Genomic DNA, 27,326 nt, shown 5'->3' with positions numbered 1-27,326 from the left:
CATCCTGCAAACAGTGTGGAGCAACCCTCTGTACCCTGAATCACATCTTGACTGGATGTCCTAAAGCTCTGGGTGAAGGCCGTTACAGGTGGAGGCACGATAAGGTCCTTACAGAAATTGCAAAATGGACAGACCTACAGAGGGTTAAAGCCAACACACACCAGGCACCACCACCACCCGGAGTCATCGGTTTCCAAAGAGAAGGAGATAAGGTTACTAAGACAAGAACAACTGCCAAGAACCCGCCATCCATTTTGCATCGAGCTTCTGACTGGGAGATACAAGTGGATCTCAAGAAGAGGCTCGTCTTTCCAGAAGAGGTGGCGGTAACCTCACTCCGACCGGACATGATTCTTTTATCAAGGAGCACAAAAACCATCTTGGTAGCCGAACTCACAGTGCCCTGGGAGGACAGGCTACCCATTTCTCACCAACTGAAAAAGGCCAAGTACCAGGATTTGATTGATGAGGCCCTAGTCAAAGGTTGGTATGCAGCCTTATTCCCCATCGAAGTTGGCTGCCGCGGTTTCCCAGCAACATCAGTGCGCTACTTCTTACAGAAGATTGGTTTAGAACCCAAACAACTGAAGAAAGCCACTGGAGAAATAGCCACGGTAGCCGAGAGTAGCTCAAGGTGGCTCTGGTTGACAAGAGCCCGCAGTTGGAACCCTTCTGCAGGTGAAGGCTAATGTAGTCTCCACTGCCCCACTCTGGTGAAGCGTACAGGCTAAGGGGCGAAACGCTTATGACCCTGAGATACCTGCTGAAGATGCAGAAGGGTTCCCATCAATGTGAATGCTCTGACCACCTTGCCACCAATGAATGTTATTTAGAGGAGGACGTGCAACACCATGTCCTAAGTTGCTCCTGCAGTTTCTGCTTGTAGCAAAGCATCTCTGATGTTTATTTCACCTGTAGGTGAACTTAGTTAAGTTCAAAAGAGGGACTGTTGGATTTATTATGTACAAAAGTGCTTACAATGACCTGAAATAACCTGACTGTTGGATTTGTTGTGCATGGAGTGTTTGCGAGGACAGGGAGGAGGCACGTTCTGTTCTTTTCACAAGGTCAAGGGAGGATGGAGTCAGAAGGAGAAACAAAAAAGAAGATATGCAGCAAAAACATCACGTGCCATAAGCTTATGAATATTACTATTGTGTAAACCATGAATACGCTGGATCAGGGATAGCTCGGGGTTCATACTTCGCGAACTGACCCATGCATTGTATGTTGTCAGGGACACGTTGATTGGATCCAGATATCTGTAAACTCTTTTATTTTACTTATGCAACATTGATTGTTCGGAATAAATTTAATCATTATGCTTTAACCCATCTGTTTGGAAATTCTCTTTGTCACACAAGATTAACCAACACATAACTGGGCCTTGACCTCTTGGAGGTAGAAGGCCAGTTCCTTCAACACGCCGGCATTTTTTTCTTCTACGCAGCTGTTTTTCCTGCATTTGACTACTCCAACTGTGTTAATTTTAGCCTGGATTATGTGTTTAACTTCTTCGTATTTGTCTAATATAGTTTACTTTTCCTTTGTTAAATACCACTTCACACTGACAGGGAAACACTTTGACACAAAGGCTTGTATTTGATCATTTGTCACCTGTTCACATGTCACCTTGGAGTTATACAACTGCATGTGTGCGATGTTCATCCATGTTGACTTACCAGTTGAAAGTTGCAGTTTGATTAACGTCCATCAGCGCCCTGTGTAGTACAGTACTGCAAGATAGTGAAGCCTACATGAATTTCTTGTATAATAACCACCAAAACAAAACAACTTAAAGATTTCTTAGTATACATAATGTATATTTATTTGTATTAATAGGCTATTGTGTACAACTGAGACACACCTTGACATACTTTATACATACAATCAGTTGCATCTGGCAATAATATTCAGGTTACATCAAATTATCTATTACATTATCAGAGAGTTTTATAATTCACTACTCCAAAGCTTACAGACATTCAAATTACATATAGTGTAGTTCTTATATAAACTTAAAATACAGTGCTATGGAAAAAAAACAATCAACACAACAGGAATTTAATAAACACAGTGATGTTATTTAAAGGACTAGTGTTATTGAATGATTCAGCCTGTTTAGTACAAACTGAGCTTTAAATGCTCTCACTGAAGTCGAAGCAAAGCGAAGAGGCGGGGCATTTGCGTGTAAAGCCTTTTGTTCTGTCTTAATGCACCTTGACTTTCGTTTCCCAGGAATGTAAACCTGCAGCCACATCTGAATAAACAAAAAAATGACTCATCAAATGTTGTGATTATTTTTTTCTCTGAAATTGAAAGTTAGAAACAGTTTGTTTCTTCTTGAAGAACACATTTTTATGTATTATCTATTTGTATTGAGGTTTTCATAACAAACATATTAATAAAATGGTCATTCTCTGCAGCTAATAGGCAGTAGGCAATACCATCAAATTATTATGCAAGTAAATAAAAAAATAGTAGCCTAATTAAACAGAGGTGAAAATATGTTACAGTAATTACAATATACATAAATCCTAAAGGTCACATGGGCTACTACACGTTATAATCTTATTCCAATTGACCCCCCCTTTCTAAACTCCATGAAGCTCCAGATATAAACTGCCAGCTTTCCTTTAGTAATGTATGTTAGTTTTTCCATAGCAATACATGCTGATAAATCCGTAATAGCCTATATATTTAGATATTAAAGCTATTCCTCTCTTAGTTTGTAAAAGAGACACACGTCTATTAGTGCAAGGCCACTATTCTTAGTGATCAAATCACACGCACAACGTTGGCCAACAAGTGATTTCAGTTTCCTTATCTGGTTGACCTCCCACGTTTATTAAGTCTTGTGTTCTGTCTTCACCTTGACTTTCGTTTTCTAGGAATGGAAACCTACAGCCACATATGAAGAAACTAAACCATGACTCATAAAATGTCATAATACTTGCTCTGAAGTTGATTTATGGTTAGACACAGTTGTTTTTTTTATTGAAGATATAATAACCTATAGATGCCACACTGAGTGAAATATTCAAACCCAAGAAACCTAATTTTTATGGCTGCACTTTCTCATCAAATAGAAATATTATGATGTCATGTGCATCATCCTAAACACATTTATAGAGTATATGTATATGTAGACTTTGAGCAGCGGCCATCTGCAGTGTCCATAGGTTATATGAAGAGCTGTGACAGTGGTTGGAGACGGAGAGACACCAGCATTATCAAGTCAAATTCAACTTTATTGTAATTTTTACACATACAAAGTACAGGGTTAAAACGAAGTGTCGTTGCTCACGAACCAAGGTGCAAACACAGACATACAAAAACAGTCACAAACATAGAACATAACACAGTGAACAAAGTGCAAAGTGCAAAGTGTAATTAATTATGACGCTCAGCTGCCTCCCACTGGTGTCACCTGGTTACTGTTTGGTTATCACCTCTCACACTGACATAAAAACTCATATCATTTTTATTTTTCACTTGTTCACCTGTTCACCTGTCACCGTGGACATACTGTTATGCAGTCGTATTTTTTTAATCTTTTCATTTCATTAGACGGATACTTTTAACCGTTAAAACGTTTGATTTTTAAGTTTATTTTATTTTAATTTAATTTATTTTAATCTACTGTTTATTCTTACATTTCATTGTGCAAACCTGCATTGCAAAATGGCAAATAAATGAACCTTGTAACATTGTAAATGAGTTAAATTGGAGCAGCTACTTACGTTTACAAACTGCGCAGTTTACGTAAATCACGTACGACGGGACATTTCCCGCGTATGTTGCTGTAGTTGGCAATGGCGGATACAAAACTCCTGATGTATGAATGCGTAAATTAACAGATTTATTAATTTAACGGAACACTCAAAAGTCAGATATAGTCTTCTAAATAAATAGCTTTTGATTGTGTAACAAATAACTGGATTACACCTAATGATGCCCAGTACTAACAGTGTAGCATATATGACTATTTGAACCTTCTTTCAGCTGTGTCCCCGTCTCCGCCGGTGTGAAACGAACTCAAGAGGAAATTAAAAAATAAGTATGAAAATATAATTCAAAGCAGTAAACACCCACAGCATAGAGCCAGCTGTCCTTCCTGCATCTGTCAGTTTAAACTGTGTTGTTTTAGCTTGGATTATGACTTAAGCTTCTATAATATTCAGGTTACATCAAATTATCTATTACATTATCAGAGAGTTTTATATTTCACTACTCCAAAGCTTACAGACATTAAAATTACATATAGTGTAGTTCTTATATAAACTTAAAATACAGTGCTATGGAAAAAAAACAATCAACACAACAGGAATATAATAAACACAGTGATTACATATAAGTTATGAAAATCAACACTGATCAAAATCTATTTTAATAAATCATGTGATACTGACTATGGTAATAACATTTGAACATGTCCACAGTGGATGTTATTTAAAGGACTAGTGTTATTGAATGATTCAGCCTGTTTAGTACAAATTGAGTGTACTACTGCTGACAGTTTTTCAGAGCAAATGTTTAGATTTTTAGATAGTTTTTAAAAAAAAGCTTTTGTCTTCCATTAAATGTACTTAAGTCTAAAAACTTGCAGACACTTGTTGAAACCTGCCTTTAAAGGATACAGCTTAATCAATAAGTGCGTACAGATTTTTTTAAGTAAAAACCTCCAAAGGAAGGCGCCCAGGACGCATCCTGATCAGATGTCCAAACCACCTCACCTTGCTACTTTCTACACGATGTCTGAGCTCACTTACCCTATTTCTGACGTCCGGGCCACACTGCCTGCATGAGCCGTGTGTGCGGAACCTCTTGCTTTTTATTTTGGTGCCATGTTAACAGGTTAGAGCAGCCACACAGCCCATGTGAGTAGCGCGGCTCGGCATGTATAGAGATCGAGGTGTCGCCTATTTTTTCGCGTGACGAGCGCATTTTTCAGCAAAAATAAACAGTGAAAATGATCTTTTGACAATATATTGACATCATACCAGTAACATTACTAGTTTCAATGTCTATATCTGTACATTACGTCACAGACATGAAAACACTTGATGTTTCTGTTTCAAAATAAAAGCCCTCTAGCATTTTTTTGGACAGAATCCCTTAATTTGTAAACACAAGGCATTTATTCTGAAATATTTGCAGAGCAGTGATGTGGAAAATGTAGTGAGGTGTGCGGCTCCATGAATTAATAGAGTACCAGCTTTTAATTGTGGAAATACGGTAGTAATAGCACAAAGTAAAGAAAGGGCTAGCAGTAGCAACGCAGAAGCAGCAACGCTGTCTGTGTGGACACCACAAGCGTGCGAGCCGCAGCAGCTCAGCGACGGAGTCGACATGCGCTGCTCACGCAGGCAGTGTGGCAGGGACGCAGCGTCGGCGTTAGGCACCAGGGTCCAGGCCCGTCCAAAAAGGTCACTGTGCCCCCTCAGCTGAATTCTCTCCTGACAAAAAACTAAACTGAAATAACAGCTAAGCTATAAGTAAAATGAAGTCATTCAGTTTGGTAATGGAAGGACTTAACACTGCAATGCAAAATAAAGCACAAAACAATAATAGTTTTGCATTTAGGAAACAACTAGGACATGTACTTGGGCTTGAATACATTGTTTTCTATTGGAGTGTCCTAACTGGCTGCGAACAACACGGCGCTGCACAGCGCGGCGTGATGTTTTGTCTGAACTTCTATCGGATACACGGTTCCTATTTTTTCCTGTCACTCATATTGAGAGGAACGGCTGATTAGTTTAGATAAAATAAGCCGAGAAAACCGGGTCAGTTGTCCTGGATGTAAATGAAAATATTAACTTGATTACTGACACTTTTAGCACAGGCATTGATGCTCGCAGTTATATGTAATAAAGTTCACTGGTGAAACTTTATTACGAGCTACCTGTCAAAAAATATAACAGCCACCTCACTAATGGCTCAAAAGAACACGAACACACAGCAAAGATACAACTATGGAAACTCTGGAAACTATGAGCCGTCACTACAATATTCCAGTAAGAAGCCTCGTTTTGATCCGCTCCGTTTGCGTATTTTTATTTTTAATTTTTTTTTTAATCTAGCTCAATAGAAAAAAATTAAAGAAAGTAGACCTACAGACCTGGTGCATTAAAGCACAATTAGGACCAAGAGAGTAAAAAGCACCATGTGCTCCTCTCACATCTTACTTTTTCTACCTGTTTGGATTATTCTGTTCAGTATTGTGGAATAAAACAATGGACTAATGTTACACTATAGCAGGCTGAGCAGGGACAACAACTGGTGAGAGAAACATCCACATTTAGTCTTTATTAACTTAAATTTTGCTTATAAAGAAATCAGTCAGACTGTTAGATTAATGTGTTGTTTAACTGCCTGTTTATCTCGGCACCTGCGTGTGTGCACATTTTGACCCTGGCACGAGCAAGACGCAGGGCGTGCCTGAGGAGTTATCTGTAGCCTCCTGTACCTCCTCATTTCACTACAGAAACCATAATAAGGTGGCAGCTGGCTGGAGAAGATCACTAGATAACAACCTACTTGCTCTTGGCTATATCGTATGTTATTTCAAGTAAATATCACAAATAAAACGTGTGTTTTCTGATAATAATAAAAGTACGAACGTAGGAAGATAACAAGTACTACTAACCCATCTTTGAGGTGGTTACGTCTTCAGCTCCAGTCTGATCTGGAGCTCACAGCTGATATGTTCCTGGTTTGTTTACATGATGTAACAGAAGTGCAGATTTAACGTATTCAGTGGACAGAGAGCGTCAGATGCGTGATGCAGCGCGATAGTCGGACACTCGCATCCAGTTAGGACACGGTGTTAGTTTATAACCTGTTTTTGTGGACATAACAGCATGTGTATACGTGCGTGCGCGCCTGTGCGCATAAGTGGCAGTATGTATACACCTCTCTGTCAGTTTATTTCTTTCATGAAACATGATAATGTTAAAGATACACTTAATAAAGGCTATATGAGGTGAAAAGAAATGCCCCTGGGACACCCCATGGTAGACCCAGAACACCATGTAGATTATATATCTCATCTGTCTTGAGAAGCTTGAAAACGTTGCTAGTGAGAGGGAATGGAAAATGGATGGATGTTTTATTTCTTTATTACTGGACCATTCATTTTTCCTGACTTTGTTTATTTGCTGTCTATTCAATGCTCCTTAATCCATATTTTCCTTCCTTTCTTCTCTCCGTCCTTCCTTCCTCACATGCTGAACAATGGTTATCCAAACATAGCACCCTTAAGAGCATATTATATTAACATAATGGTGATGTGTTTTAATATTTGTTATTTTTACTCTCCATCAGTGCTGCTCAGAGTCAAACAACACTGGAGTCCAAACTGGAGGCCCTGCAGTGCCACTTCACCTAGGATCTGGACCCCAGCAGGACCAAACTTTTCCAGTATGTATACACCTCTCTGTCAGTTTATTTCTTTCATGAAACATGATAATGTTAAAGATACACTTAATAAAGGCTATATGAGGTGAAAAAAATGCCCCCTAATACTCTGGCACCGACCCTGGCCAGACAGTCCATAATGCTTATCTCTACACTCCCTCCCTCATCTCCCTCCCTCTCCTCCTCCCTATGAGATTGGGCCAGCCCAGTGTCAATTAAGGATAATAAATGGGTCGATTTACCTGTTTCATGGGCCAAAAAATAAAGAAAGAAAAGACATACGTCAACCCAAAAGGACGTCGGTCCACCGGGAAAACGCCCGGTATGCCAGATGGCCAGTCCAGCCCTAGAGGAGGGGCATTTGAGCATAGAGTCTTGTGTTCAGTCTTAATGCACCTTGACTTTCGTTTCCCAGGAATGGAAACCTACAGCCACATCTGAATAAACTAAAACATGACTCATCAAATTTGTCATGATATTTTTTCTTAAGTTGATTTAAAGTTAGAAAGTTCTATTTCTTCTTGGGGAATATGATGCCACACTGAGTGAAATATTCAAACCCAAGATGCCATATTCTTTATGGCTGCAACATCTTATCAAATATTAAGGTGACATGTGTATTATTTTATATTTATATGTATTTATATATTTAGTAGCCTATATGTGGACACACTGAGCAGCGGGTATGAAGAGCCATCAGTTACCTGGACACACCTGCATTATGACTCTGCTGTTACCTACTGGTGTAACCAGGTTACTGTTGGGTTACCACTTTACACTAACAGGGAAACACTTTGACACAAAGGCTCGTATTTGATCATTTGTCACCTGTTCACATGTCACCTTGGAGTTATACAACTGCATGTGTGCAATGTTCATCCATGTTGACTTACAAGTTGAAAGTTGTAGTTTGATTAACGTCCATCAGCGCCCTGTGTAGTACAGTACTGCAAGATAGTGAAGCCTAAATGAATTTCTTGTATAATAACCACCAAAACAAAACAACTTTAAGATTTCTTAGGGTACATAATGTATATTTATTTGTATTAATAGACTATTGTGTACAATTGAGACACAGCTTGACATACTTTATACATACAATCAGTTGCATCTGGCAATAATATTCAGGTTACATCAAATTATCGATAATATTATCAGAGAGTTTTATATTTCACTACTCCAAAGCTTACAGACATTCAAATTACATATAGTGTAGTTCTTATATAAACTTAAAATACAGTGCTATGGAATAAAAACAATCAACACAACAGGAATTTAATAAACACAGTGATTACATGTAAGTTATGAAAACAACACTGATCAAAATCTATTTTAATAAATCATGTGAAACTGAATTATGGTAATAACATTTGAACATGTCCACAGTGGATGTTATTTAAAGGACTAGAGTTATTGAATGATTCAGCCTGTTTAGTACAGATTGAGTGTACTACTGCTGACAGTTTTTCAGAGCAAATGAGTAGATTTTTAGATAGTTTAAAAAAAAAGCTTTTGTCTTCCATTAAATGTACTTAAGTCTAAAAACGTGCAGACACTTGTTGAAACCTGCCTTTAAAGGATACAGCTCAATCAATAAGTACGTACAGATTTTTTTAGGTAATGCAATACCTACATTTTATTTCTGGATTTAGAACCAGTGATGTTCAAACGCTATGGCTCTTGCAGGTTTGCCAGAAACTCCTCTATTTCTCTACACATTGGGCTCCTGTTTCTGTCTTTAATGTTCTTCAGAGTTGTGATGCTGTTATCACGATAGAAGGATTGTTGCGGTATCGCTGCCGCCTTCATGTGATATCGTATTGAACTTTGGTACTCCTTTCGATCGTAGTATAAATATTTAGCGTAGTGGTTGTAAAGGACCTGCTTCTCTCGAGGTTCCAGATCCCTTTCTAGCAGTTGCCGATACATCTGCTCAGCTTTAGTCTGGCTTTGATTGAATTTTGCGTACATAAATGCGAGATCTATTTCCTTCATAAGTGAAGAATGAGGGTAAAGAGAAATCACCTCCTCATGGAGACTGATTGCTCTGTCTATCATGCTTTGCTTTGGGCGACTGTCCCTGAAAAGCATGATCCACCATTTGTAACAGAGTGCAGCACATCTCTTCAGATAACGCTCATCTGGATGGTTTTCCAGAGCCTCCTCTGCCAATTCAATGGCCTCATCAATAGAAACATAGTTTCTGTAAACCATCATTAATGGTCTCATTCCACTGTAGCTGCTGACGGGATTTCTCAAAACCTTTCTGGCTAACTCTCGAGCTTCATCTTCAATTCTCTCTCCTTTCCTAGCACATTGCTCAAGGTAGTAAACAGCGAGGTACAAGTTCTCTGGATCCTGTTCCTTGGCGATTCTCACTTTCTCCAACATGTCAGCCTCCAGCTCCGTGTTGCTGTCTTTAAAAGCTCTCTCTAACCCTAAGACGTAGCTGGTGTTCCACTCCACCATGTCCGGCTGCATCTTGATGGCTCTCTGGAAGTAATCTGCAGCCAGCTTTCTGTCTGTGCTGTACTTCATCAGGGTCCAGGCTTTTTCAGCGTAGATCTCTGGATGGAGCTCGTCCTGGGATGGAGATGGGTATTTATTCATCAGGGCGTCGATCTTTGTCAGGTAAGCCTGACTCTCTGCTTGGTCTCCCAGGTGGTGGTTCAGCCAAGCCAGGTTCCCGTAGTTCACCACTAACCAGGGACCCTCATCTGCACTTCTCATCTGGCGGAAGGCCTCTGCAGCCTTGTTGAACAAACTCTGGGCGTCTTCAGTCAACCCCAGCTTGTATTGAATGAACCCCCGCAGGTTGTAAATGTGACCCAGCCAGCTGTTTCCCTCCTCTGTGCCGATGTCCTCCAGCTGGTCCCTGAGAAGGAAAAGTTTGGTCCTGCTGGGGTCCAGATCCCAGGTGAAGTGGCACTGCAGGGCCTCCAGTTTGGACACCAGTGTTGTTTGACTCTGAGCAGCACTGATGGAGAGTAAAAATAACAAATATTAAAACACATAAGCAGTAGGTTAAAGTAATCTGCTCTTAATGTACGTGTGCTATGTTTGGATAACCACTGTTCATCTCATGTGGAGGAAGGGAGGAACATAGAAATGGAGTTAGGAGCATTGAATGGACAGGAAGGAAATAAGGAGGGAAAGATTTTCTTTTCTATTTGTTAGTTGCCTTCTAGAGCTGGAAAACAAAATAATTTCACTACACGTTGTACTGTGTATGGTTATATATGTGATAAATAAACGTGATTTGATTTGATAGACAGAAAGGAAATAAGGAATAAGGAAGGAATGAAGGGGGGTGGAAATGGATTAAAGAGTATTATAGGATAGGAAGGAAATAAGGAAGGAGTCATGAAAGAAGAGAGGATAGGAAGGAAAAGAATATGGACCAACAGACGGCTGGAAAGAAAAAGTTGGCTTAAAGATAATAAGGAAAAGCAAAGTACATAAAGAAGTAAAACTTGAAATGGGAACAGAGGACAAAGGAAGGAAAATTAGTGGATGGAAAGGAAGTAAATGGGTAAGGAAATGAGGGAAGGAATGGTTAAGAGAAGAAGTAACAGAGAGGATAAAAACATGGAGGACAAGAAGGAACAAAGGATGAAAGAAAACACAAAGGGGAATGAGGTATGCAATGAATAAATAAATAAATAAATAAATAAATAAATAAAGGAAGAAACAGTGTGAGGCAGGAGGAGAAAAAGAAGGAGGGGAGGACACAGGGGAGGAAGAAAATACAGAAGGGAATAAGGCAAGAGATAAGAAAAAGATGGCTGAAAGAGGTAAGGAAGGAGGAGGCAAGTAAGGAAGGTAGGAAGGAAGAAAATGACAGAAATGGTGTGAAACAGAGGAAAGCAAGGAAGACAGGAAGGATGAAATTTTTAAATGATAATAGGATAATAACAACAACAACAACTGTAAGAGCCAAAAAATGATGCTGACACATACTGAGATTGTGGTGTAATTCCCTGTTAGGAACACTAGATGGCGCTGTGTTAATTGCCTGACCCAGCCACGGGTATATAGGTAGGAAGTGTTGTGTTGACGTCAGGGTTTAGTCCAGAAGGGCAAAGGGTTTTTGACCGCAGTGACGCTGATTTAGTTGCCGTGTTGTGTTGTTTGGCTTGTTGTTATGGAAACCAGACTTTCTTCTTTATTACACTATCATGAATAAATTAATTGTTATTCCGAATCCAATGAGCGGCCTGAGGATCGGTTTTGTTCAGCACAACATGCAGCTAAAGGTAACATCAACAGCGAAAAGCGCGTCAGTCCATGGCTAATCACCTCAGTAGCTAAAGTAGTAGACTTAGCTCCTACAATTAGTCAAAAACCAGCTCCAGTTGGAACTTCGTTGAAACTGCGTAACGTTTTGAACTCAACGGAGGCGACGCGGGAGGACGAGGAGAGCTGCCGGTGTGGATTTCGGCTTCGTTTGGAGGACGTATGCAGCCATCCATGGGTGGTAGGACGGAGGAGCTACGGAGCTAATGCTAAAACCGGCTGTGGAGCATCGGACCACCGCAGAACTGCAAGGCACCCGACGTGGAGGTATGGTAGCGCTACACTGTTTAATGGCCATTTAAAGTGTGTGCACACACATGAGGGCGGAAATCCAATGCACTGGTTGCCGAAGCGGGCGGACTTTGGACTTTGTGCTGACTGTTTGTTGCATTGACTGTCGCGGCGAACTGTTAAGTGTCTGACTGTTTATCATGGAGAATCGTGAAGCGGCGTTTTATCAGCAGGAGGACAAGTGGAGCACCTGAGGTCAGACAATGGTACCAACTTCATTGGGGCAGAAAGAGAACTGAAGGAGGCCATTGCTGCTTTGAATCAGGACAGGATTCAAGGGGCTCTGTCATGGAAACCGGACTTTCTTCTTTATTGCACTATCATGAATAAACTTTTAGAAAACAATTGATTTATAATAATTGTTAAGAATAAGAAAGAAAATACAATTTTTAAAATTCATGTGGCCCTATCTGAAAGGGAAGAATGAAGAAAGGAAAAGAACATGAAACAAGAGAGAAAAGTAAGAAGCCTACATTATTTACTCCAACAATGATATGAAATGCAGAAGCAGCTACTCACCTCATCATTCAGCTGTTTCCTCGACTCAGTCGTTCTCTAAATATTGGGCTGATTTTTACTCTTGATGCTGGATTTGGGTTCGCTGGTATAAAGTCAGTGATGTCCAACTTCTGCTTTGCTGTAAATGATGTGATGTTGTTGAGGACGCAGCTTTAAATGCTCTCACTGAAGTTGAAGTGAAGCGAAGAGGCGGGGCATTTGCAGGTAAAGTCTTGTGATCAGTCTTAATGCACCTTGACCTCTCGTTTTCCAGGAATGGAAAGCTACAGCCATATCTGAATAAACTAAAACATGACTCATCAACTTTTACGATTATTTTTTTTCTGACATTGAAAGTTAGAAACAGTTTGTTTCTTCTTGAAGAACACATTTTTATGTATTATCTATTTTTCTTGAGGTTTTCATAACAAACATATTAATAAAATGGTCAGTCTCTGCAGCAAATATAGACAGTAGGCAATACCATCAAATTATTATGCAAGTAAATAAAAAAATAGTAGCCTAATTAAACAGAGGTGAAAATATGTTACAGTAATTACAATATACATAAATCTTAAAGGTCACATGGGCTACTACACTTTATAATCTTATTCCAATTGACCCCCCCTTTCTAAACTCCATGAAGCTCCAGATATAAACTGCCAGCTTTCCTTTAGTAATGTATGTTAGTTTTTCCATAGCAATACATGCTGATCCTTAATAGCCTATATATTTATATATTAAAGCTATTCCTCTCTTAGTTTGTAAAGGAGACACACGTCTATTAGTGCAAGGCCACTCTTCTTAGTGATCAAATCACACGCACAACGTTGGCCAACAAGTGATTTCAGTTTCCTTATCTGGTTGACCTCCCAAGTTTATTAAGTCTTGTGTTCTGTCTTCACCTTGACTTTCGTTTTCTAGGAATGGAAACCTACAGCCACATATGAAGAAACTAAACCAAGACTCATAAAATGTTGTCATAATATTTGCTTTTAAATTGATTTATGGTTTTAGCAGAACTCAGAAACTATTAAACTTAGGAACTTCAAATTTGGTATGATGGTTGACAGTGTGGTCTAGTTGTGCCTTTTGGGGGTTAGAGGTCCATGGAAGCGTATTCCGCATATGAAGAAACTAAACCAGGACTCATAAAATGTCATAATACTTGCTCTGAAGTTGATTTATGGTTAGACACAGTTTTTTTTTTTTATTGAAGATATAATAACCTATAGATGCCACACTGAGTGAAATATTCAAACCCAAGAAACCTCATTTTTTATGGCCGCACTTTCTCATCAAATAGAAATATTATGATGTCATGTGCATCATCTTAAACACATTTATAGAGTATATGTATATGTAGACTTTGAGCAGCGGCCATCTGCAGTGCCCATAGGTTATATGAAGAGCTGTGACAGTGGTTGGAGACGGAGAGACACCTGCATTATCAAGTCAAATTCAACTTTATTGTAATTTTTACACATACAAAGTACACGGTTAAAACGAAATGTCGTTGCTCACGAACCAAGGTGCAAACACAGACATACAAAAACAGTCACAAACATAGAACATAACACAGTGAACAAAGTGCAAAGTGCAAAGTGTAATTAATTATGACGCTCAGCTGCCTCCCACTGGTGTCACCTGGTTACTGTTTGGTTATCACCTCTCACACTGACATAAAAACTTGTATCATTTTTATTTTTCACTTGTTCACCTGTCACCGTGGACATACTGTTATGCAGTCGTATTTTTTTAATCTTTTCATTTCATTAGACGGATACTTTTAACCGTTAAAACGTTTTATTTTTAAGTTTATTTTATTCTAATTTAATTTATTTTAATCTACTGTTTATTCTTACATTTCATTGTGCAAACCTGCATTGTAAAATGGCAAATAAATGAACCTTGTAACATTGTAAATGAGTTAAATTGGAGCAGCTACTTACGTTTACAAACTGCGCAATTTACGTAAACCACGTAGGACGGAACATTTCCCGCGTATGTTGCTGTAGTTAGCAATGGCGGAGCTCAAAGAGACAGACGCTGCTCAACTACACTAGAGGTCTGTACTACGAAGCGAGTTCAACATACCCAGGGTATCTTCTCGTTATCTGGCTTTCCTAACCCTAACAAACGAGATCCCGCTAAGCGGTCCTACGAAGGTGGTTATCAACTCGTTAAACCAACCCAGAGTTTCTCCATCTGGTTATGAGCACATTCACATGAACAGGGAGGTGTTTGCAGCATCTGGCCAATCACAGGCATGGACAAGTCTACTGTCAGCAGACAGACAGAGCGGCACATTTTACAAAGGAAGAGCAAACTATATTAGACAAATACGAAGAAGTTAAACACTTAATCCAGATTTAAAGTAACACAGTTGAATCTGCCAAATGCAGGAAGACCAGCTGGTAAAAGATAAAACTCCTGATGTATGAATGCGTAAATGAACAGATTTATTAATTTAACGGAACACTCAAAAGTCAGATATAGTCGTCTAAATAGTCTATATAAATAACTTTTCTTTGTGTAATGGAATCCTGGATTACACCTAATTATGCCCAGTACTAAACGCCAAGGAAATAGCCGGTTGGTCGTGCTACGGTTGCTAAAAATAGTAACACACTACCAGAATATGTCTGATGATCCTCGCCTCGAAACCCGTCTCACCCAAACCTCATGCCATTAATATTTAGCAAACACACATGCATAGATGGTTCTAAGGTGGATCTTTTATCGTTGCCGTTATAATGACGGTCATTTATCATTATTATCGCTATTTCCTATTGGCTTTATTATCGCAGATCGTTGAGCTATTAATGCTATAAATAGTAACATTAACGCGCTACCAAAACACGGCTGATGATCATCGCCTCGTATCCCGTGTTGTAATGATATGAAAGATGTAATTGGCTTTATTATTAAGGCGGTTCAAACGGTGTGTTAATATTGTCTGTTGTGCTTAATCTATGGTAGAAATTAAGCAGTGTGTGCTGTATGTAAATATTACAATATTTTGTTTATCACAAGCATTGACTATTAACTTTATACACTTGCCATTGTGATTAATTAATAGCCTATCATTTAGGAACAGGACAGAATAGTTTATATATAATATTATAATATAATTTAATATAATATAGGCTAATAAAATAGATTATTATTAATACTATTATTACTAGAAGAGTATATATATATTTACTGTATATAATATAATTCAGTGGTATGCTATACATTGTATTTGAATGAAAAAGAACACTTGTATTGAGTCATCTTAATAACATATTTATTATAAACAAATTTTAAAAAACAGTACAGTAATAAAATCAGTGCAATCAGTGGTATATACATTTATCAACAATAAAATCAACAGGAATACAATGTAATGGAACAAAATAGAACAGAATATATATATATATATATATATATATAATACAATAAAAAATATATATTATAAATACTATTGTTACTAGAATAATATATATATAATATAATGCAATATAATAAAATATAATATAATATAATACCATGTAATAGAATAGAATAGAATATAGTATCGTATAATAGAATATAATAGATTATTATTAATACTATTATTACTAGAATAATATATATATATAATATAATGCAATATAATAAAATATAATATAATGTAATATAATATAATACCATATAATATAATATAATACCATGTAACAGAATAGAATAGAATATAGTATCGTATAATAGAATATAATAGATTATTATTAATACTATATTACTAGAATACAATACAGTATATGAAATAGTATATAATACAATACAATATAGGCTAATGTGAACAGAGTTATCAGGGTCGAGTATCTTTTTTTGTGCCATATTCCCGGGCTTCAAGTGCAGCCCTCCACTCAGCCAGAGTCACGGTGGCTGTGGCCTGGCAGTACCAATTCCCAAAGTACTGTTGGTGGGTGGCAGGGTCCCGCTCCCTCTGACACTGCTTGCAGGTGATGGCGTCACTCTTCCTGGAGTATTTCCTCTTCCTTTTGCCACTCTGTTCCTCCTCCTGTCTTTTCCTCTTGTGGTAATTTTGAGTGGTGTAAGGCACATCTGTCAGGGAAGAACCTGCAGGAACCACAGATTGGAAGGCAGGCAAGAGAGGTTGTGGTGCAGGCAGGTGAGGTTGGGCTGCACACAGGAGAGGTCTGGGCACAAGCAGGAGAGGTCTGAGAGGTTGGGGAGCTGCCTGGAGAGGCGGCTCGAGAGCTGCAAGGAAGGGCGGCCTAAGACCAGCAGATGGAGTTATGTTCAGTCTTTGTTTTAGCTGGGCCATCCCTGCAGTATTAAAGGGCAAAACAAAGATGTGGGGATTTGCCACACTGCTGTTAGGCATACAGGGTCTGCCTTTCCTTTCAACTGCAGGAGGCAGGCTCTCTGGGCTGACGAAGGTGATTTTTGAGGTGGAGATGGCCTGCTCGCAAAGAGGCTGAGGGCCGTGGTGAGGTGGAGGGCAGCTGTGTGGTGGTTGCAGCTCGCGAAGAGGCTGAGGGCCGTGGTGAGCTGGAGGGCGGCTGTGTGGTGGTTGCAGCTCGTGAAGAGGCTGAGGGCCATGGTGAGCTGGAGGGCAGCTGTGTGGTGGTTGCAGCTCGCGAAGAGGCTGAGGGCCGTGGTGAGCTGGAGGGCGGCTGTGTGGTGGTTGCAGCTCGTGAAGAGGCTGAGGGCCGTGGTGAGCTGGAGGGCGGCTGTGTGGTGGTTGCAGCTCGCGAAGAGGCTGAGGGCCGTGGTGAGCTGGAGGGCGGCTGTGTGGTGGTTGCAGCTTGTGAAGAGGCTGAGGGCCGTGGTGAGCTGGAGGGCGGCTGTGTGGTGGTTGCAGCTCGTGAAGAGGCTGAGGGCCGTGGTGAGCTGGAGGGCGGCTGTGTGGAGGTGGCAGCAGCAGCAGTGGCAGGTTGGCTCTGGCTTCTAGCGGATCTCACCTCCCGCTTGACCTGGATGGCATAACGGCCTGCCGGATAATGTGAGATGTACCCCTGGAAGGCTCTTTTGTTGACGAGGTTGTTGTGTGAATCAGAGTTTCCTGACTCCTCTGACATTGATGCCACCACATAACCCGCATACCCCAACGCATTTTCTGCCACCCATTGAAAAGTTTGGCCCCTGAATATCCCAAACTGCATCTGATGTTGGCCCAGGACATGCTGCATATTCTCCGGGTCTCCACCGCGACGCAGAACAGCCATCTTCGCAGACTCTTTCACCCTCTCAGGCGACAGAGCCCGCACCCATGGCCTGTTCTCCCTCTTAATTAGGGCCCGAGCACGAAAGTGCCAGGACCCCAACGGTGTCCTGGCACGAAAGTGCAAGGAAACCTATTGTTTTTCTAAGGATTATTATTATTTTTCTGCCGGGAGATTGCGTTTTTGGAACCTTTCCCATCCCCAAAAACTCACCATAAGTGGAATATGCGTCAGAAGTGGCGCGAAATTCAATGTTCTGTAGTGACCCGGCTCGGGTGTCTCCAGGGGGCGAGATAGCGCCCCCTAATGTAGGCAGTTTTTCAGAGGAAGTTTCTTCGATCTGGATTAAATATTTTTGAGATTTTTTCGGCAAACAAGAAGTTAGCGATCTTGGACTTCCTGCGTTTTTTTAAAATTTATGAACACATGTTTGAGGACTTTTGGATGCACAAAAATTCATGAAACTTTGCACGCACATCCAAACTCGTAATTTCTTCGAATTAGGGGTGAAATTTTGCGGGGGCGTGGCATGTCGGCTCTCTAGCGCCCCCTTATGTCTTTTAGCCTTTGAACATGCCTTGGGATACTCGAAAACTCATGGAAGTTGTCAAAAAGATGGACACCTGTGAACTTTACGTGAACATACAGTTTTTGGGTTCAGCGTGTTTAGTGGGCTCTATAGCGCCCCCTAATGCGTGGAAGGCCGTAGTTTGGTCAAAGTTGATCCTATATTCATAAAATTTGGTAGGTACATCCTGCTCATTATTGCTAACATATTCGTCATCGGGTTTCATTAGCTCCGCCCACCCGGAAGTCGGCCATATTGGAAATAGCCAGGTTCCCGTAGTTCACCACTAACCAGGGACCCTCATCTGCAATTCTCATCTGGCGGAAGGCCTCTGCAGCCTTGTTGAACAAACTCTGGGCGTCTTCAGTCAACCTCAGCTTGTATTGAATGAACCCCCGCAGGTTGTAAATGTGACCCAGCCAGCTGTTTCCCTCCTCTGTGCCGATGTCCTCCAGCTGGTCCCTGAGATAGAAAAGTTTGTTCCTGCTGGGGTCCAGATCCCAGGTGAAGTGGCACTGCAAGGCCTCCAGTTTGGACACCAGTGTTGTTTGACTCTGAGCAGCACTGATGGAGAGTAAAAATAACAACTATTAGAACATATCACCAGTAGGTTTATAACTTTTGTTTGTAACTTTTTAAACGTATAAATCACCCGGTTCGGTGTCCCATGCGCGCTCTCATATGCGCGCTCGTCTGTGGCTATGCTGTTCAGACAAGACTCCAACACAAATTACCCGGAAGCACCAAAACCGCAAAGTTATATCTAGTGATGCCCGTCTTGCAAAACAGTGTTGGCCGCGGACAGAGGACGCGGGGGAGACCTTTCCAGGGCCGGAGTCTCTGCTCCTCTGCTCCTCTGCCTGCTTGCCTTCACTCAGCTTGCTCCACCTCACGTGCATGCGTGCACACTACACACTGCATGAGAGTTAGTTTAGCTCTGAGAATATCTAGTGAATGTACAGTGGACGTTTGTGCAGAAATAACTGCTGCAGCTCCTCCAGACCAACAGAGATTTTCCTTGTCTTGTGAAGTGACAGGGCTCCGCAGCGAGAAACTTTATCGTCTCCGACTGGTTGCCGGTGTCTCCCTCTGGCCACGGTCGATAGGCTGAAGCAGGAAAAGCCAACACTAGGATCAGCATTGATTCATGAGAGACCTTCGTCTGGGCAGCTAACATTACTACCAAGCAGGTGAAATATAGAGTAATATTGAGGTTTTAGCTGACGTGTGTAGCCTCACTGTTTTGAGCGATGCTCGTTCATGTCTATTTAGAGCGAGCAAGTGCGAGCCCGATGCTGACTTTCGTTGACTTAACGGCCACAGGTGTCGCTGTTAACAAGCATTTCTGATTCTTACAAACAGTCCCTTTAAAGCAATATGCTCTTAACATGGCAGTAGGCAGTATATTTTTGGCATCATTGGGCAAAAATTCCATAATAACCTTTCAGCATATTGTAATTCAAGTGTTCTGAGAGATAACTAGACTTCTGCTCCTCCTCATGGCTCTGTTTTCAGGCTTTAAAAAATTGAGCCCGTGACGGGAGACTTTGACGAATCACAGGTCATTTCAGAGAGAGAGCGTTCCTATTGGATGCGCTCTGGTCATGTGACCGGAAATTGGCATTCCTTCACCAGATTTCACAATGGCGAACTTTCTCATTTTATAGCTAAATCGTGCACTACAAGATGATTCTGAAAACATCTAAGGCGAGAAATAGGCATTAACGTAACACAATATTGATTCATATTTGATCAGCGCTGCCTAGTTTGACCGCTTGATCGGAGTTTGCGAGTGATTGACAGCTGGCTCTCATAGACAGCAGATGGATATCAGACCTCAGATCAGATCTTACTGCTTGTTTTCCTCCGGTCTGTAAAATCTTGCAGATGCCGTTAGGAGCACCGGAGGACACAGAGGCACATGATTTTTTTCAGGTTACCTGTCTCATGCACTACTGTCAGGATATAGTCACGTTTTATAAAAATAACTTTTTTTAATCATTTGGCTCCAATCTCTCCTACTTCAGCTTTAATGTACGTGTGCTATGTTTGGATAACCACTGTTCATCTCATGTGGAGGAAGGGAGGAACATAGAAATGGAGTTAGGAGCATTGAATGGACCGGAAGGAAATAAGGAGGGAAAGATTTCCTTTTCTATTAGTTAGTTGTCTTCTGGAGCTGGAACACAAAATAATTTCACTACACGTTGTACTGTGTATGGTTGTATACAGTATGGAAAATTAGTGGATGGAAAGGAAGGAAATGGGTAAGGAAATGAGGGAAGGAATGGTTAAGAGAAAAAGTAACAGAGGATAAAAACACGGAGGACAAGAAGGAACAAAGGATGAAAGAAAACACAAAGGGGAATGAGGTATGCAGTGAATAAATAAATAAAGGAAGAAACATAGTGAGGCAGGAGGAGAAAAAGAAGGAGGGGAGGACACAGGGGAGGAAGAAAAGACAAAAGGGAATAAGGCAAGAGATAAGAAAAAGATGCCTGAAAGAGGTAAGGAAGGAGGAGGCAAGTAAGTAAGGTAGGAAGAAAATGATAAAAAAAAGTGTGAGACACAGAGGAAAGCAAGGAAGACAGGAAGGATGAAATGGTTTAAAGATAATAGGATAGTAATAACAACAACATTTAGCATTTCTCCACCAGAATTATAATACTGGAGGAGGGATGAAACTTTCAGAAAACAATTGATTTATAATAATTGTTAAGAATAAGAAAGAAAATACAATTTTAAAATTCATGTGGCCCTAGCTAAAAGGGAAGAATGAAGAAAGGAAAAGAACAAGAAACAAGAGAGAAAAGTAAGAAGCCTACATTATTTACTCCAACAATGATATGAAATGCAGAAGCAGCTATATTCACCTCATCATTCAGCTGTTTCCTCGACTCAGTAGTTCTCTAAATATTGGGCTGGTTTTTGCTCTTGATGCTGGATTTGGGTTCGCTGGTATAAAGTCAGTGATGTCCAACTTCTGCTTTGTTGTAAATGATGTGATGTTGTTGAGGATGCAGCTTTAAATGCCCTCACTGAAGTCGAATCAGACTCTAGAGGAGGGGCATTTGCGTGTAAAGCCTATTGTTTAGTCTTAATGGCATTGACTTTCGTTTTCCAGAAATGGAAACCTACAGCCATATCTGAATAAACTGAAAGATGACCCATCAAATTCTGTGATTATATTTTCTCTTAAGTTGATTTAAAGTTAGAAAGTTGTTCTTCTTCTTGAGGAATATGATGCCACACTGAGTGAAATATTCAAACCCAAGATGCCATATTCTTTATGGCTGCAACATCTTATCAAATGTTAAGGTGACATGTGCATTATTTTATATTTATATGCATTTATATATGTAGTAGCCTATATGTGGACACACTGAGCAGCGGGTATGAAGAGCCATCAGTTACCTGGACACACCTGCATTATGACTCTGCTGTTACCTACTGGTGTAACCAGGTTACTGTTGGGTTACCACTTCACACTGACAGGGAAACACTTTGACACAAAGGCTTGTATTTGATCATTTGTCACCTGTTCACATGTCACCTTGGAGTTATACAACTTTATGTGTGCGATGTTCATCCATGTTGACTTACAAGTTGAAAGTTGTATTTTGATTAACGTCCATCAGCGCCCTGTGTAGTACAGTACTGCAAGATAGTGAAGCCTACATGAATTTCTTGTATAATAACCACCAAAACAAAACAACTTAAGATTTCTTATTGCACATAATATATATTTATTTGTATTAATAGACTATTGTGTACAACTGAGACACACCTTGACATACTTTATACATACAATCAGTTGCATCTGGCAATAATATTCATGTTACATCAAATTATCTATAACATTATCAGAGAGTTTTATATTTCACTACTCCAAAGCTTACAGACATTCAAATTACATATAGTGTAGTTCTTATATAAACTTAAAATACAGTGCTATGGAAAAAAAACAATCAACACAACAGGAATATAATAAACACAGTGATTACATGTAAGTTATGAAAAACAACACTGATCAAAATCTATTTTAATAAATCATGTGATACTGAACTATGGTAATAACATTTGAACATGTCCACAGTGGATGTTATTTAAAGGACTAGTGTTATTAAATGATTCAGCCTGTTTAGTACAAATTGAGTGTACTACTGCTGACAGTTTTTCAGAGCAAATGTGTAGATTTGTAGATAGTTTTAAAAAAAAAGCTTTTGTCTTCCATTAAATGTACTTAAGTCTAAAAACGTGCAGACACTTGTTGAAACCTGCCTTTAAAGGATACAGCTCAATCAATAAGTACGTACAGATTTTTTTAGGTAATGCAATACCTACATTTATTTCTGGATTTAGAACCAGTGATATTCAAAACACTATGGCTCTTGAAGGTTTGCCAGAAACTCCTCTATTTCTCTACACATTCGGTTCCTGTTTTTGTCTTTAATCTTCTCCAGGGCTTTGATGCTGTTCCCACGATAGAAGGATTGTTGCGGTATCGCTGCCGCCTTCATGTGATATCGTATTGAACTTTGGTACTCCTTTCGATCGTAGTTTAAATATTTAGCGTAGTGGTTGTAAAGGACCTGCTTCTCTGGAGGTTCCAGATCCCTTTCTAGCAGTTCCTTATACATCTGCTCAGCTTCAGCCTGGCCGTGATTGGATTTTGCGTACATATTTGCAAGAGCTATTTCCTCCACAAGTGAAGAATGAGGGTAAAGAGAAATAACCTCCTCATGGAGAGTGATTGCTCTGTCTATCATGCTTTGCTTTGGGCGATTGTCACTAAAACACATGATCTTCCATTTGTAACAGAGTGCAGCACATCTCTTCAGATAACGCTCATCTGGATGGTTTTCCAGAGCCTCGTCTGCCAAATCAATGGCCTCATCAATAGAAACATAGTTTCTGTAAACCCTTATTAATGGTTTCATACCATTGTAGCTGCTGACGGGATTTCTCAAAACCTTTCTGGCTAACTCTCGTGCTTCATCTTCAATTCTCTCTCCTTTCTTAGCACATTGCTCAAGGTAGTAAGCAGCGAGGTAAAAGTTGTCTTGATCCTGTTCCTTGGCGATTCTCACTTTCTCCAACATGTCAGCCTCCAGCCCCGTGTTGCTGTGTTTAAAAGCTCTCGCTAACCCTAAGACGTGGCTGGTGTTCCACTCCACCATGTCCGGCTGCATCTTGATGGCTCTCTGGAAGTAATCTGCAGCCAGCTTTTTGTCTGTGCTGAACTTCATCAGATTACAGGATTTTTCAGCGTAGATCTCTGGATGGAGCTCGTCCTGGGATGGAGATGGGTATTTATTCATCAGGGCGTCGATCTTTGTCAGGTAAGACTGACTCTCTGCTTGGTCTCCCAGGTGGTGGTTCAGCCAAGCCAGGTTCCCGTAGTTCACCACTAACCAGGGACCCTCATCTTCACTTCTCATCTGGAGGAAGGCCTCTGCAGCCTTGTTGAACAAACTCTGGGTATCTTCAGTCAACCCCAGCTTGTATTGAATGAACCCCCGCAGGTTGTAAATGTGACCCAGCCAGCGGTTTCCCTCCTCTGTGCCGATGTCCTCCAGCTGGTTACGGAAACGGAGAAGTTTGTTCCTGCTGGGGTCCAGATCCCAGGTGAAGTGGCACTGCAGGGCCTCCAGTTTGGACACCAGTGTTGTTTGACTCTGAGCAGCACTGATGGAGAGTAAAAATAACAAATATTAAATAACATCAGCATTATATTAATATACTATGCTCTTAATGTACGTGTGCTATTTTTGGATAACCACTGTTCATCTCATGTGGAGCAAGGAAGGAAGATAGAAATGGAGTCAGAAGCACTGAATGTGTAGGAAAGAAATAAGGAAGGAAGAAAGGGAGGATGGAAAAATGGAGTCATGAGCATTGAATAGAAAGCAACGAAATAAGGAAGGAAGGAATCGAGTAAGGGATATTGAATAGACAGGAAAGAAACATGGCAGGAAGGAAGGTGTGGAGTAAGAAGCATTGAATATAAGGCAATAAACGTAAAAGTAAGGAAAAATAAATGGATCACTGAGGTTCAGATCAGACAGGCCATTCCTCCCAGTCACCCCTCTCCAGGTTTCTCCATCGTTGCCCACATGAGCGTTGAAGCTCTCAACCTTTCCAGGGCCCCACCCAGAGACTGGGCCCCAAGATGGAAAAGAAATCACTGAAAATAAAATAAAAGGGAAGGAATGGATGAGGAAAGAACAGAAGAAATTAATCACAACGGAATTAAAAGAATATTGCTGAAAAGTTAGAGGGACGGACAGACTGGACTGTGGAAGAAATAACAAAAGTCGGCTTAAAGGGGAACACCACCTAAATTAATAATTACAATATGTTATTTCCATGGCTGAGGAAAGTTCAATCAATATTTGGGAACGTGAGCTACTCTCTCTTAAAGCCAGAAATTAGAGAAATAAGTCTCAAACTAGTGATGTCATAGGGTAAAAGGCTGCTCCATAGACATTGAATGGGAGACTGATTTTGTGGATCCACATAATGTTTGTTTTCTTTTTTAAACCCAAATGAGCTTTATTCTTATTGTAGTGTTCTCAGTTGGTTGTTAAATACGATTAAGGCCAGAATTCTATGGTTGTCAACTACAGTAGAGGAGATAACTGTGGAGGAAGTGAAACCCATGATCAGAATAGTCACTCTTATGATAGTATGGGTATTGGAACGCACAGTGCGTTTCTTGGTAAGTTTCTGAGTAGCATTCAAGCGCTAGGATTGGCCAGGCGTCCATGGTCGATGAGTTGAGGTCAACCTCAACCAACCATCTCAGCCTCAACCAGCCACGCAGGGCGGGTCTTGCCAAGAAATGCAGAGGGATTTCTAAATACGCAGAGGAAATGAGGGGGAAATAATGTGAAGAAATGGATGAGAAAAAGAACACAGAGAGGAAGTAAGAAATGAGGAAAGATATGAAGAAAGATGACTGAAAGCAGAACCTTAACTGCCACTGAGGAAAGATTACAGCAAAAGATAAAGTAAAATAAAAATTAAGAACATAATTCATTCATTCAATTAAATCAAATGGCCCCTTTGCCCCCCTTGCTCGGACCACGCCCATCTTCAAACTCATTCATTTTGATCTCAACAACATATCTAAAAGGTTTCTGACTGCATCTTGCATGGTTGCGATGTTATCGCGGTCACGAAATCTGTGCACAGAAAAACACATAAAGACCTGGCTAAGTAAACTGCTTCTGTGGTAGTTCCCGCTACAGTACCCTAGGTGTTTCCAGTACCACATTTTGCCATAATGACAAACACACAAGGTGAAAACAATATAGTGTCACTGTTGTAGCTGGTAATGATAGGCTCACTCATTATTTACTCCAACAATGATATAAAATGCAGAAGCAGCTACTCACCTCATCATCCAGCTGTTTCCTCAACTGAGTAGTTCTCTAAATATTAGGCTGGTTTTTGATCTTGATGCTTCTTTGGGTTCTCTGGTATAAAGTCAGCAATGTCCAACTGTGATGTACAGCTTTGCTGTAAATGATGTGATGTTGTTGAGCACGCAGCTTTAAATGCTCTCACTGAAGTCGAAGCAGACTGTAGAGGAGGGGCAACTGCGTATTAAGTCTTATGTTCAGTCTTAATGGCCTTGACTTTCTTTTCCCAGTAATGGAAACCCACAACCACATCTGAATAAACTAAAACATGACTCATCAAATTTTGTGATTATATTTTCTCTTAAGTTGATTTAAAGTTAGAAAGTTGTATATCTTCTTGAGGAATATGATGCCACACTGAGTGAAATATTCAAACCCAAGATGCCATATTCTTTATGGCTGCAACATCTAGTGAAATATTAAAGTGACGTGCATTATTTTATACACATTTATATATTTAGTAGCCTATATGTGGACACTTTGAGCAGTGGTCGTCTGCAGAGTGTCGGTATGAAGAGTTTTGACAGCAGTTACCTGCACACACCTGCATTATGACTCTGCTGTTACCTACTGGTGTAACCAGGTTACTGTTGGGTTACCACTTCACACTGACAGGGAAACACTTTGACACAAAGGCTCGTATTTCATCATTTGTCACCTGTTCACATGTCACCTTTGAGTTATACAACTTTATGTGTGCGATGTTCATCCATGTTGACTTACAAGTTGAAAGTTGTAGTCTGATATAAACACAGTGATTCCATGTAAGTTATGAAAATCAACAGTGATCAAAATCTATTTTAATAAATCATGTGATACTGAACTATAGTAATAACATTTGAACATGTCCACAGTGGATGTTATTTAAAGGACTAGAGTTATTGAATGATTCAGCCTGTTTAGTACAGATTGAGTGTACTACTGCTGACAGTTTTTCAGAGCAAATGAGTAGATTTTTAGGTAGTTTTTAAAAAAAAGCTTTTGTCTTCCATTAAATGTACTTAAGTCTAAAAACTTGCAGACACTTGTTGAAACCTGCCTTTAAAGGATACAGCTCGTGCTTTTTTTTTTGCATTTGCGTTGAATAGGGCCAAACTTGACTTCTTGCCTTGCCATGATTAGCAGGTCTTCACTGTAAGATTCTCACTTCCATTTTAACTTTATTTTAAGAAGTATAGAAGTAGTTTTATATGTAATTAAATTAAAAAGTAAGTAGAGATTATTTAGCAAATGCAATATCTACATTTTTTAGTAGATTCAGAACCAGTGCTGTTAAAAACACTATGGTTTTTGCAGGTTTGCCAGAAACTCCTCTATTTCTCTACACATCCTGCCTTCGTCTTTAATCTTTTTCAGAGTTGTGATGCTGTTCCCACGAAAGGAGGATTGATGCGGTATTGCTGCTGCCTTCATGTTATATTGTATTGACCTTTGGTACTCCTGACGATCAATGTATAACTGTTTTGCATAGAGATTGTAAAGCATCTGTTTATCTGCAGGTTCCAGATCCCTTTCTAGCAGTTCCTGGAATATCTGAGTACCGCTACGTACCGGCCCACTTCGATCACTGTTCATCTCTCATGACATGTTGAGCCAGACAGCCCATAA

General features: G+C 40.1%; 3 protein-coding genes across 7 annotated transcripts in view; all 3 read right to left on the bottom strand.

Moving 5' to 3' along the window:
- orc1 (origin recognition complex, subunit 1) overlaps positions 1–27,326 on the bottom strand; it is a 303,843-nt gene that overhangs the window by 105,471 nt on the left and 171,046 nt on the right. The gene's annotated exons all lie outside the window — the stretch shown is intronic.
- Positions 1,803–21,340, bottom strand: LOC141768245 (interferon-induced protein with tetratricopeptide repeats 1-like). Of its 5 annotated transcripts, none has more exons than XR_012594035.1 (4): positions 21,165–21,340; positions 8,740–10,399; positions 4,232–4,373; positions 1,803–1,963 (listed from the first exon to the last, which is right to left on the bottom strand). XR_012594035.1 is itself a non-coding variant. In XM_074636348.1 (2 exons), the coding sequence occupies exons 1-2, from the start codon at positions 21,170–21,172 to the stop codon at positions 9,094–9,096; spliced, it is 1,314 nt and encodes a 437-aa protein (XP_074492449.1). In that variant the 5' UTR covers positions 21,173–21,340; the 3' UTR covers positions 8,436–9,093. The 5 variants fall into 5 exon arrangements, 2 of the variants coding, with proteins under 2 accessions (XP_074492449.1, XP_074492450.1); XR_012594034.1 differs by lacking the exon at positions 21,165–21,340 and adding an exon at positions 12,529–12,716; XR_012594036.1 differs by lacking the exons at positions 1,803–1,963; positions 4,232–4,373 and having other exon boundaries at positions 8,436–8,772; positions 8,861–10,399; positions 21,165–21,326.
- LOC141768497 (interferon-induced protein with tetratricopeptide repeats 1-like) lies at positions 22,014–24,397 on the bottom strand. Its single transcript, XM_074636827.1, has 2 exons — positions 24,378–24,397; positions 22,014–23,979 (listed from the first exon to the last, which is right to left on the bottom strand). The coding sequence occupies exons 1-2, from the start codon at positions 24,395–24,397 to the stop codon at positions 22,674–22,676; spliced, it is 1,326 nt and encodes a 441-aa protein (XP_074492928.1). The 3' UTR covers positions 22,014–22,673.

The sequence above is a fragment of the Sebastes fasciatus genome, chromosome 5 (assembly GCF_043250625.1).
Source record: "Sebastes fasciatus isolate fSebFas1 chromosome 5, fSebFas1.pri, whole genome shotgun sequence".
Lineage (NCBI taxonomy): Eukaryota > Metazoa > Chordata > Actinopteri > Perciformes > Sebastidae > Sebastes > Sebastes fasciatus.
This window is presented reverse-complemented; position numbering and strand designations above follow the sequence as displayed.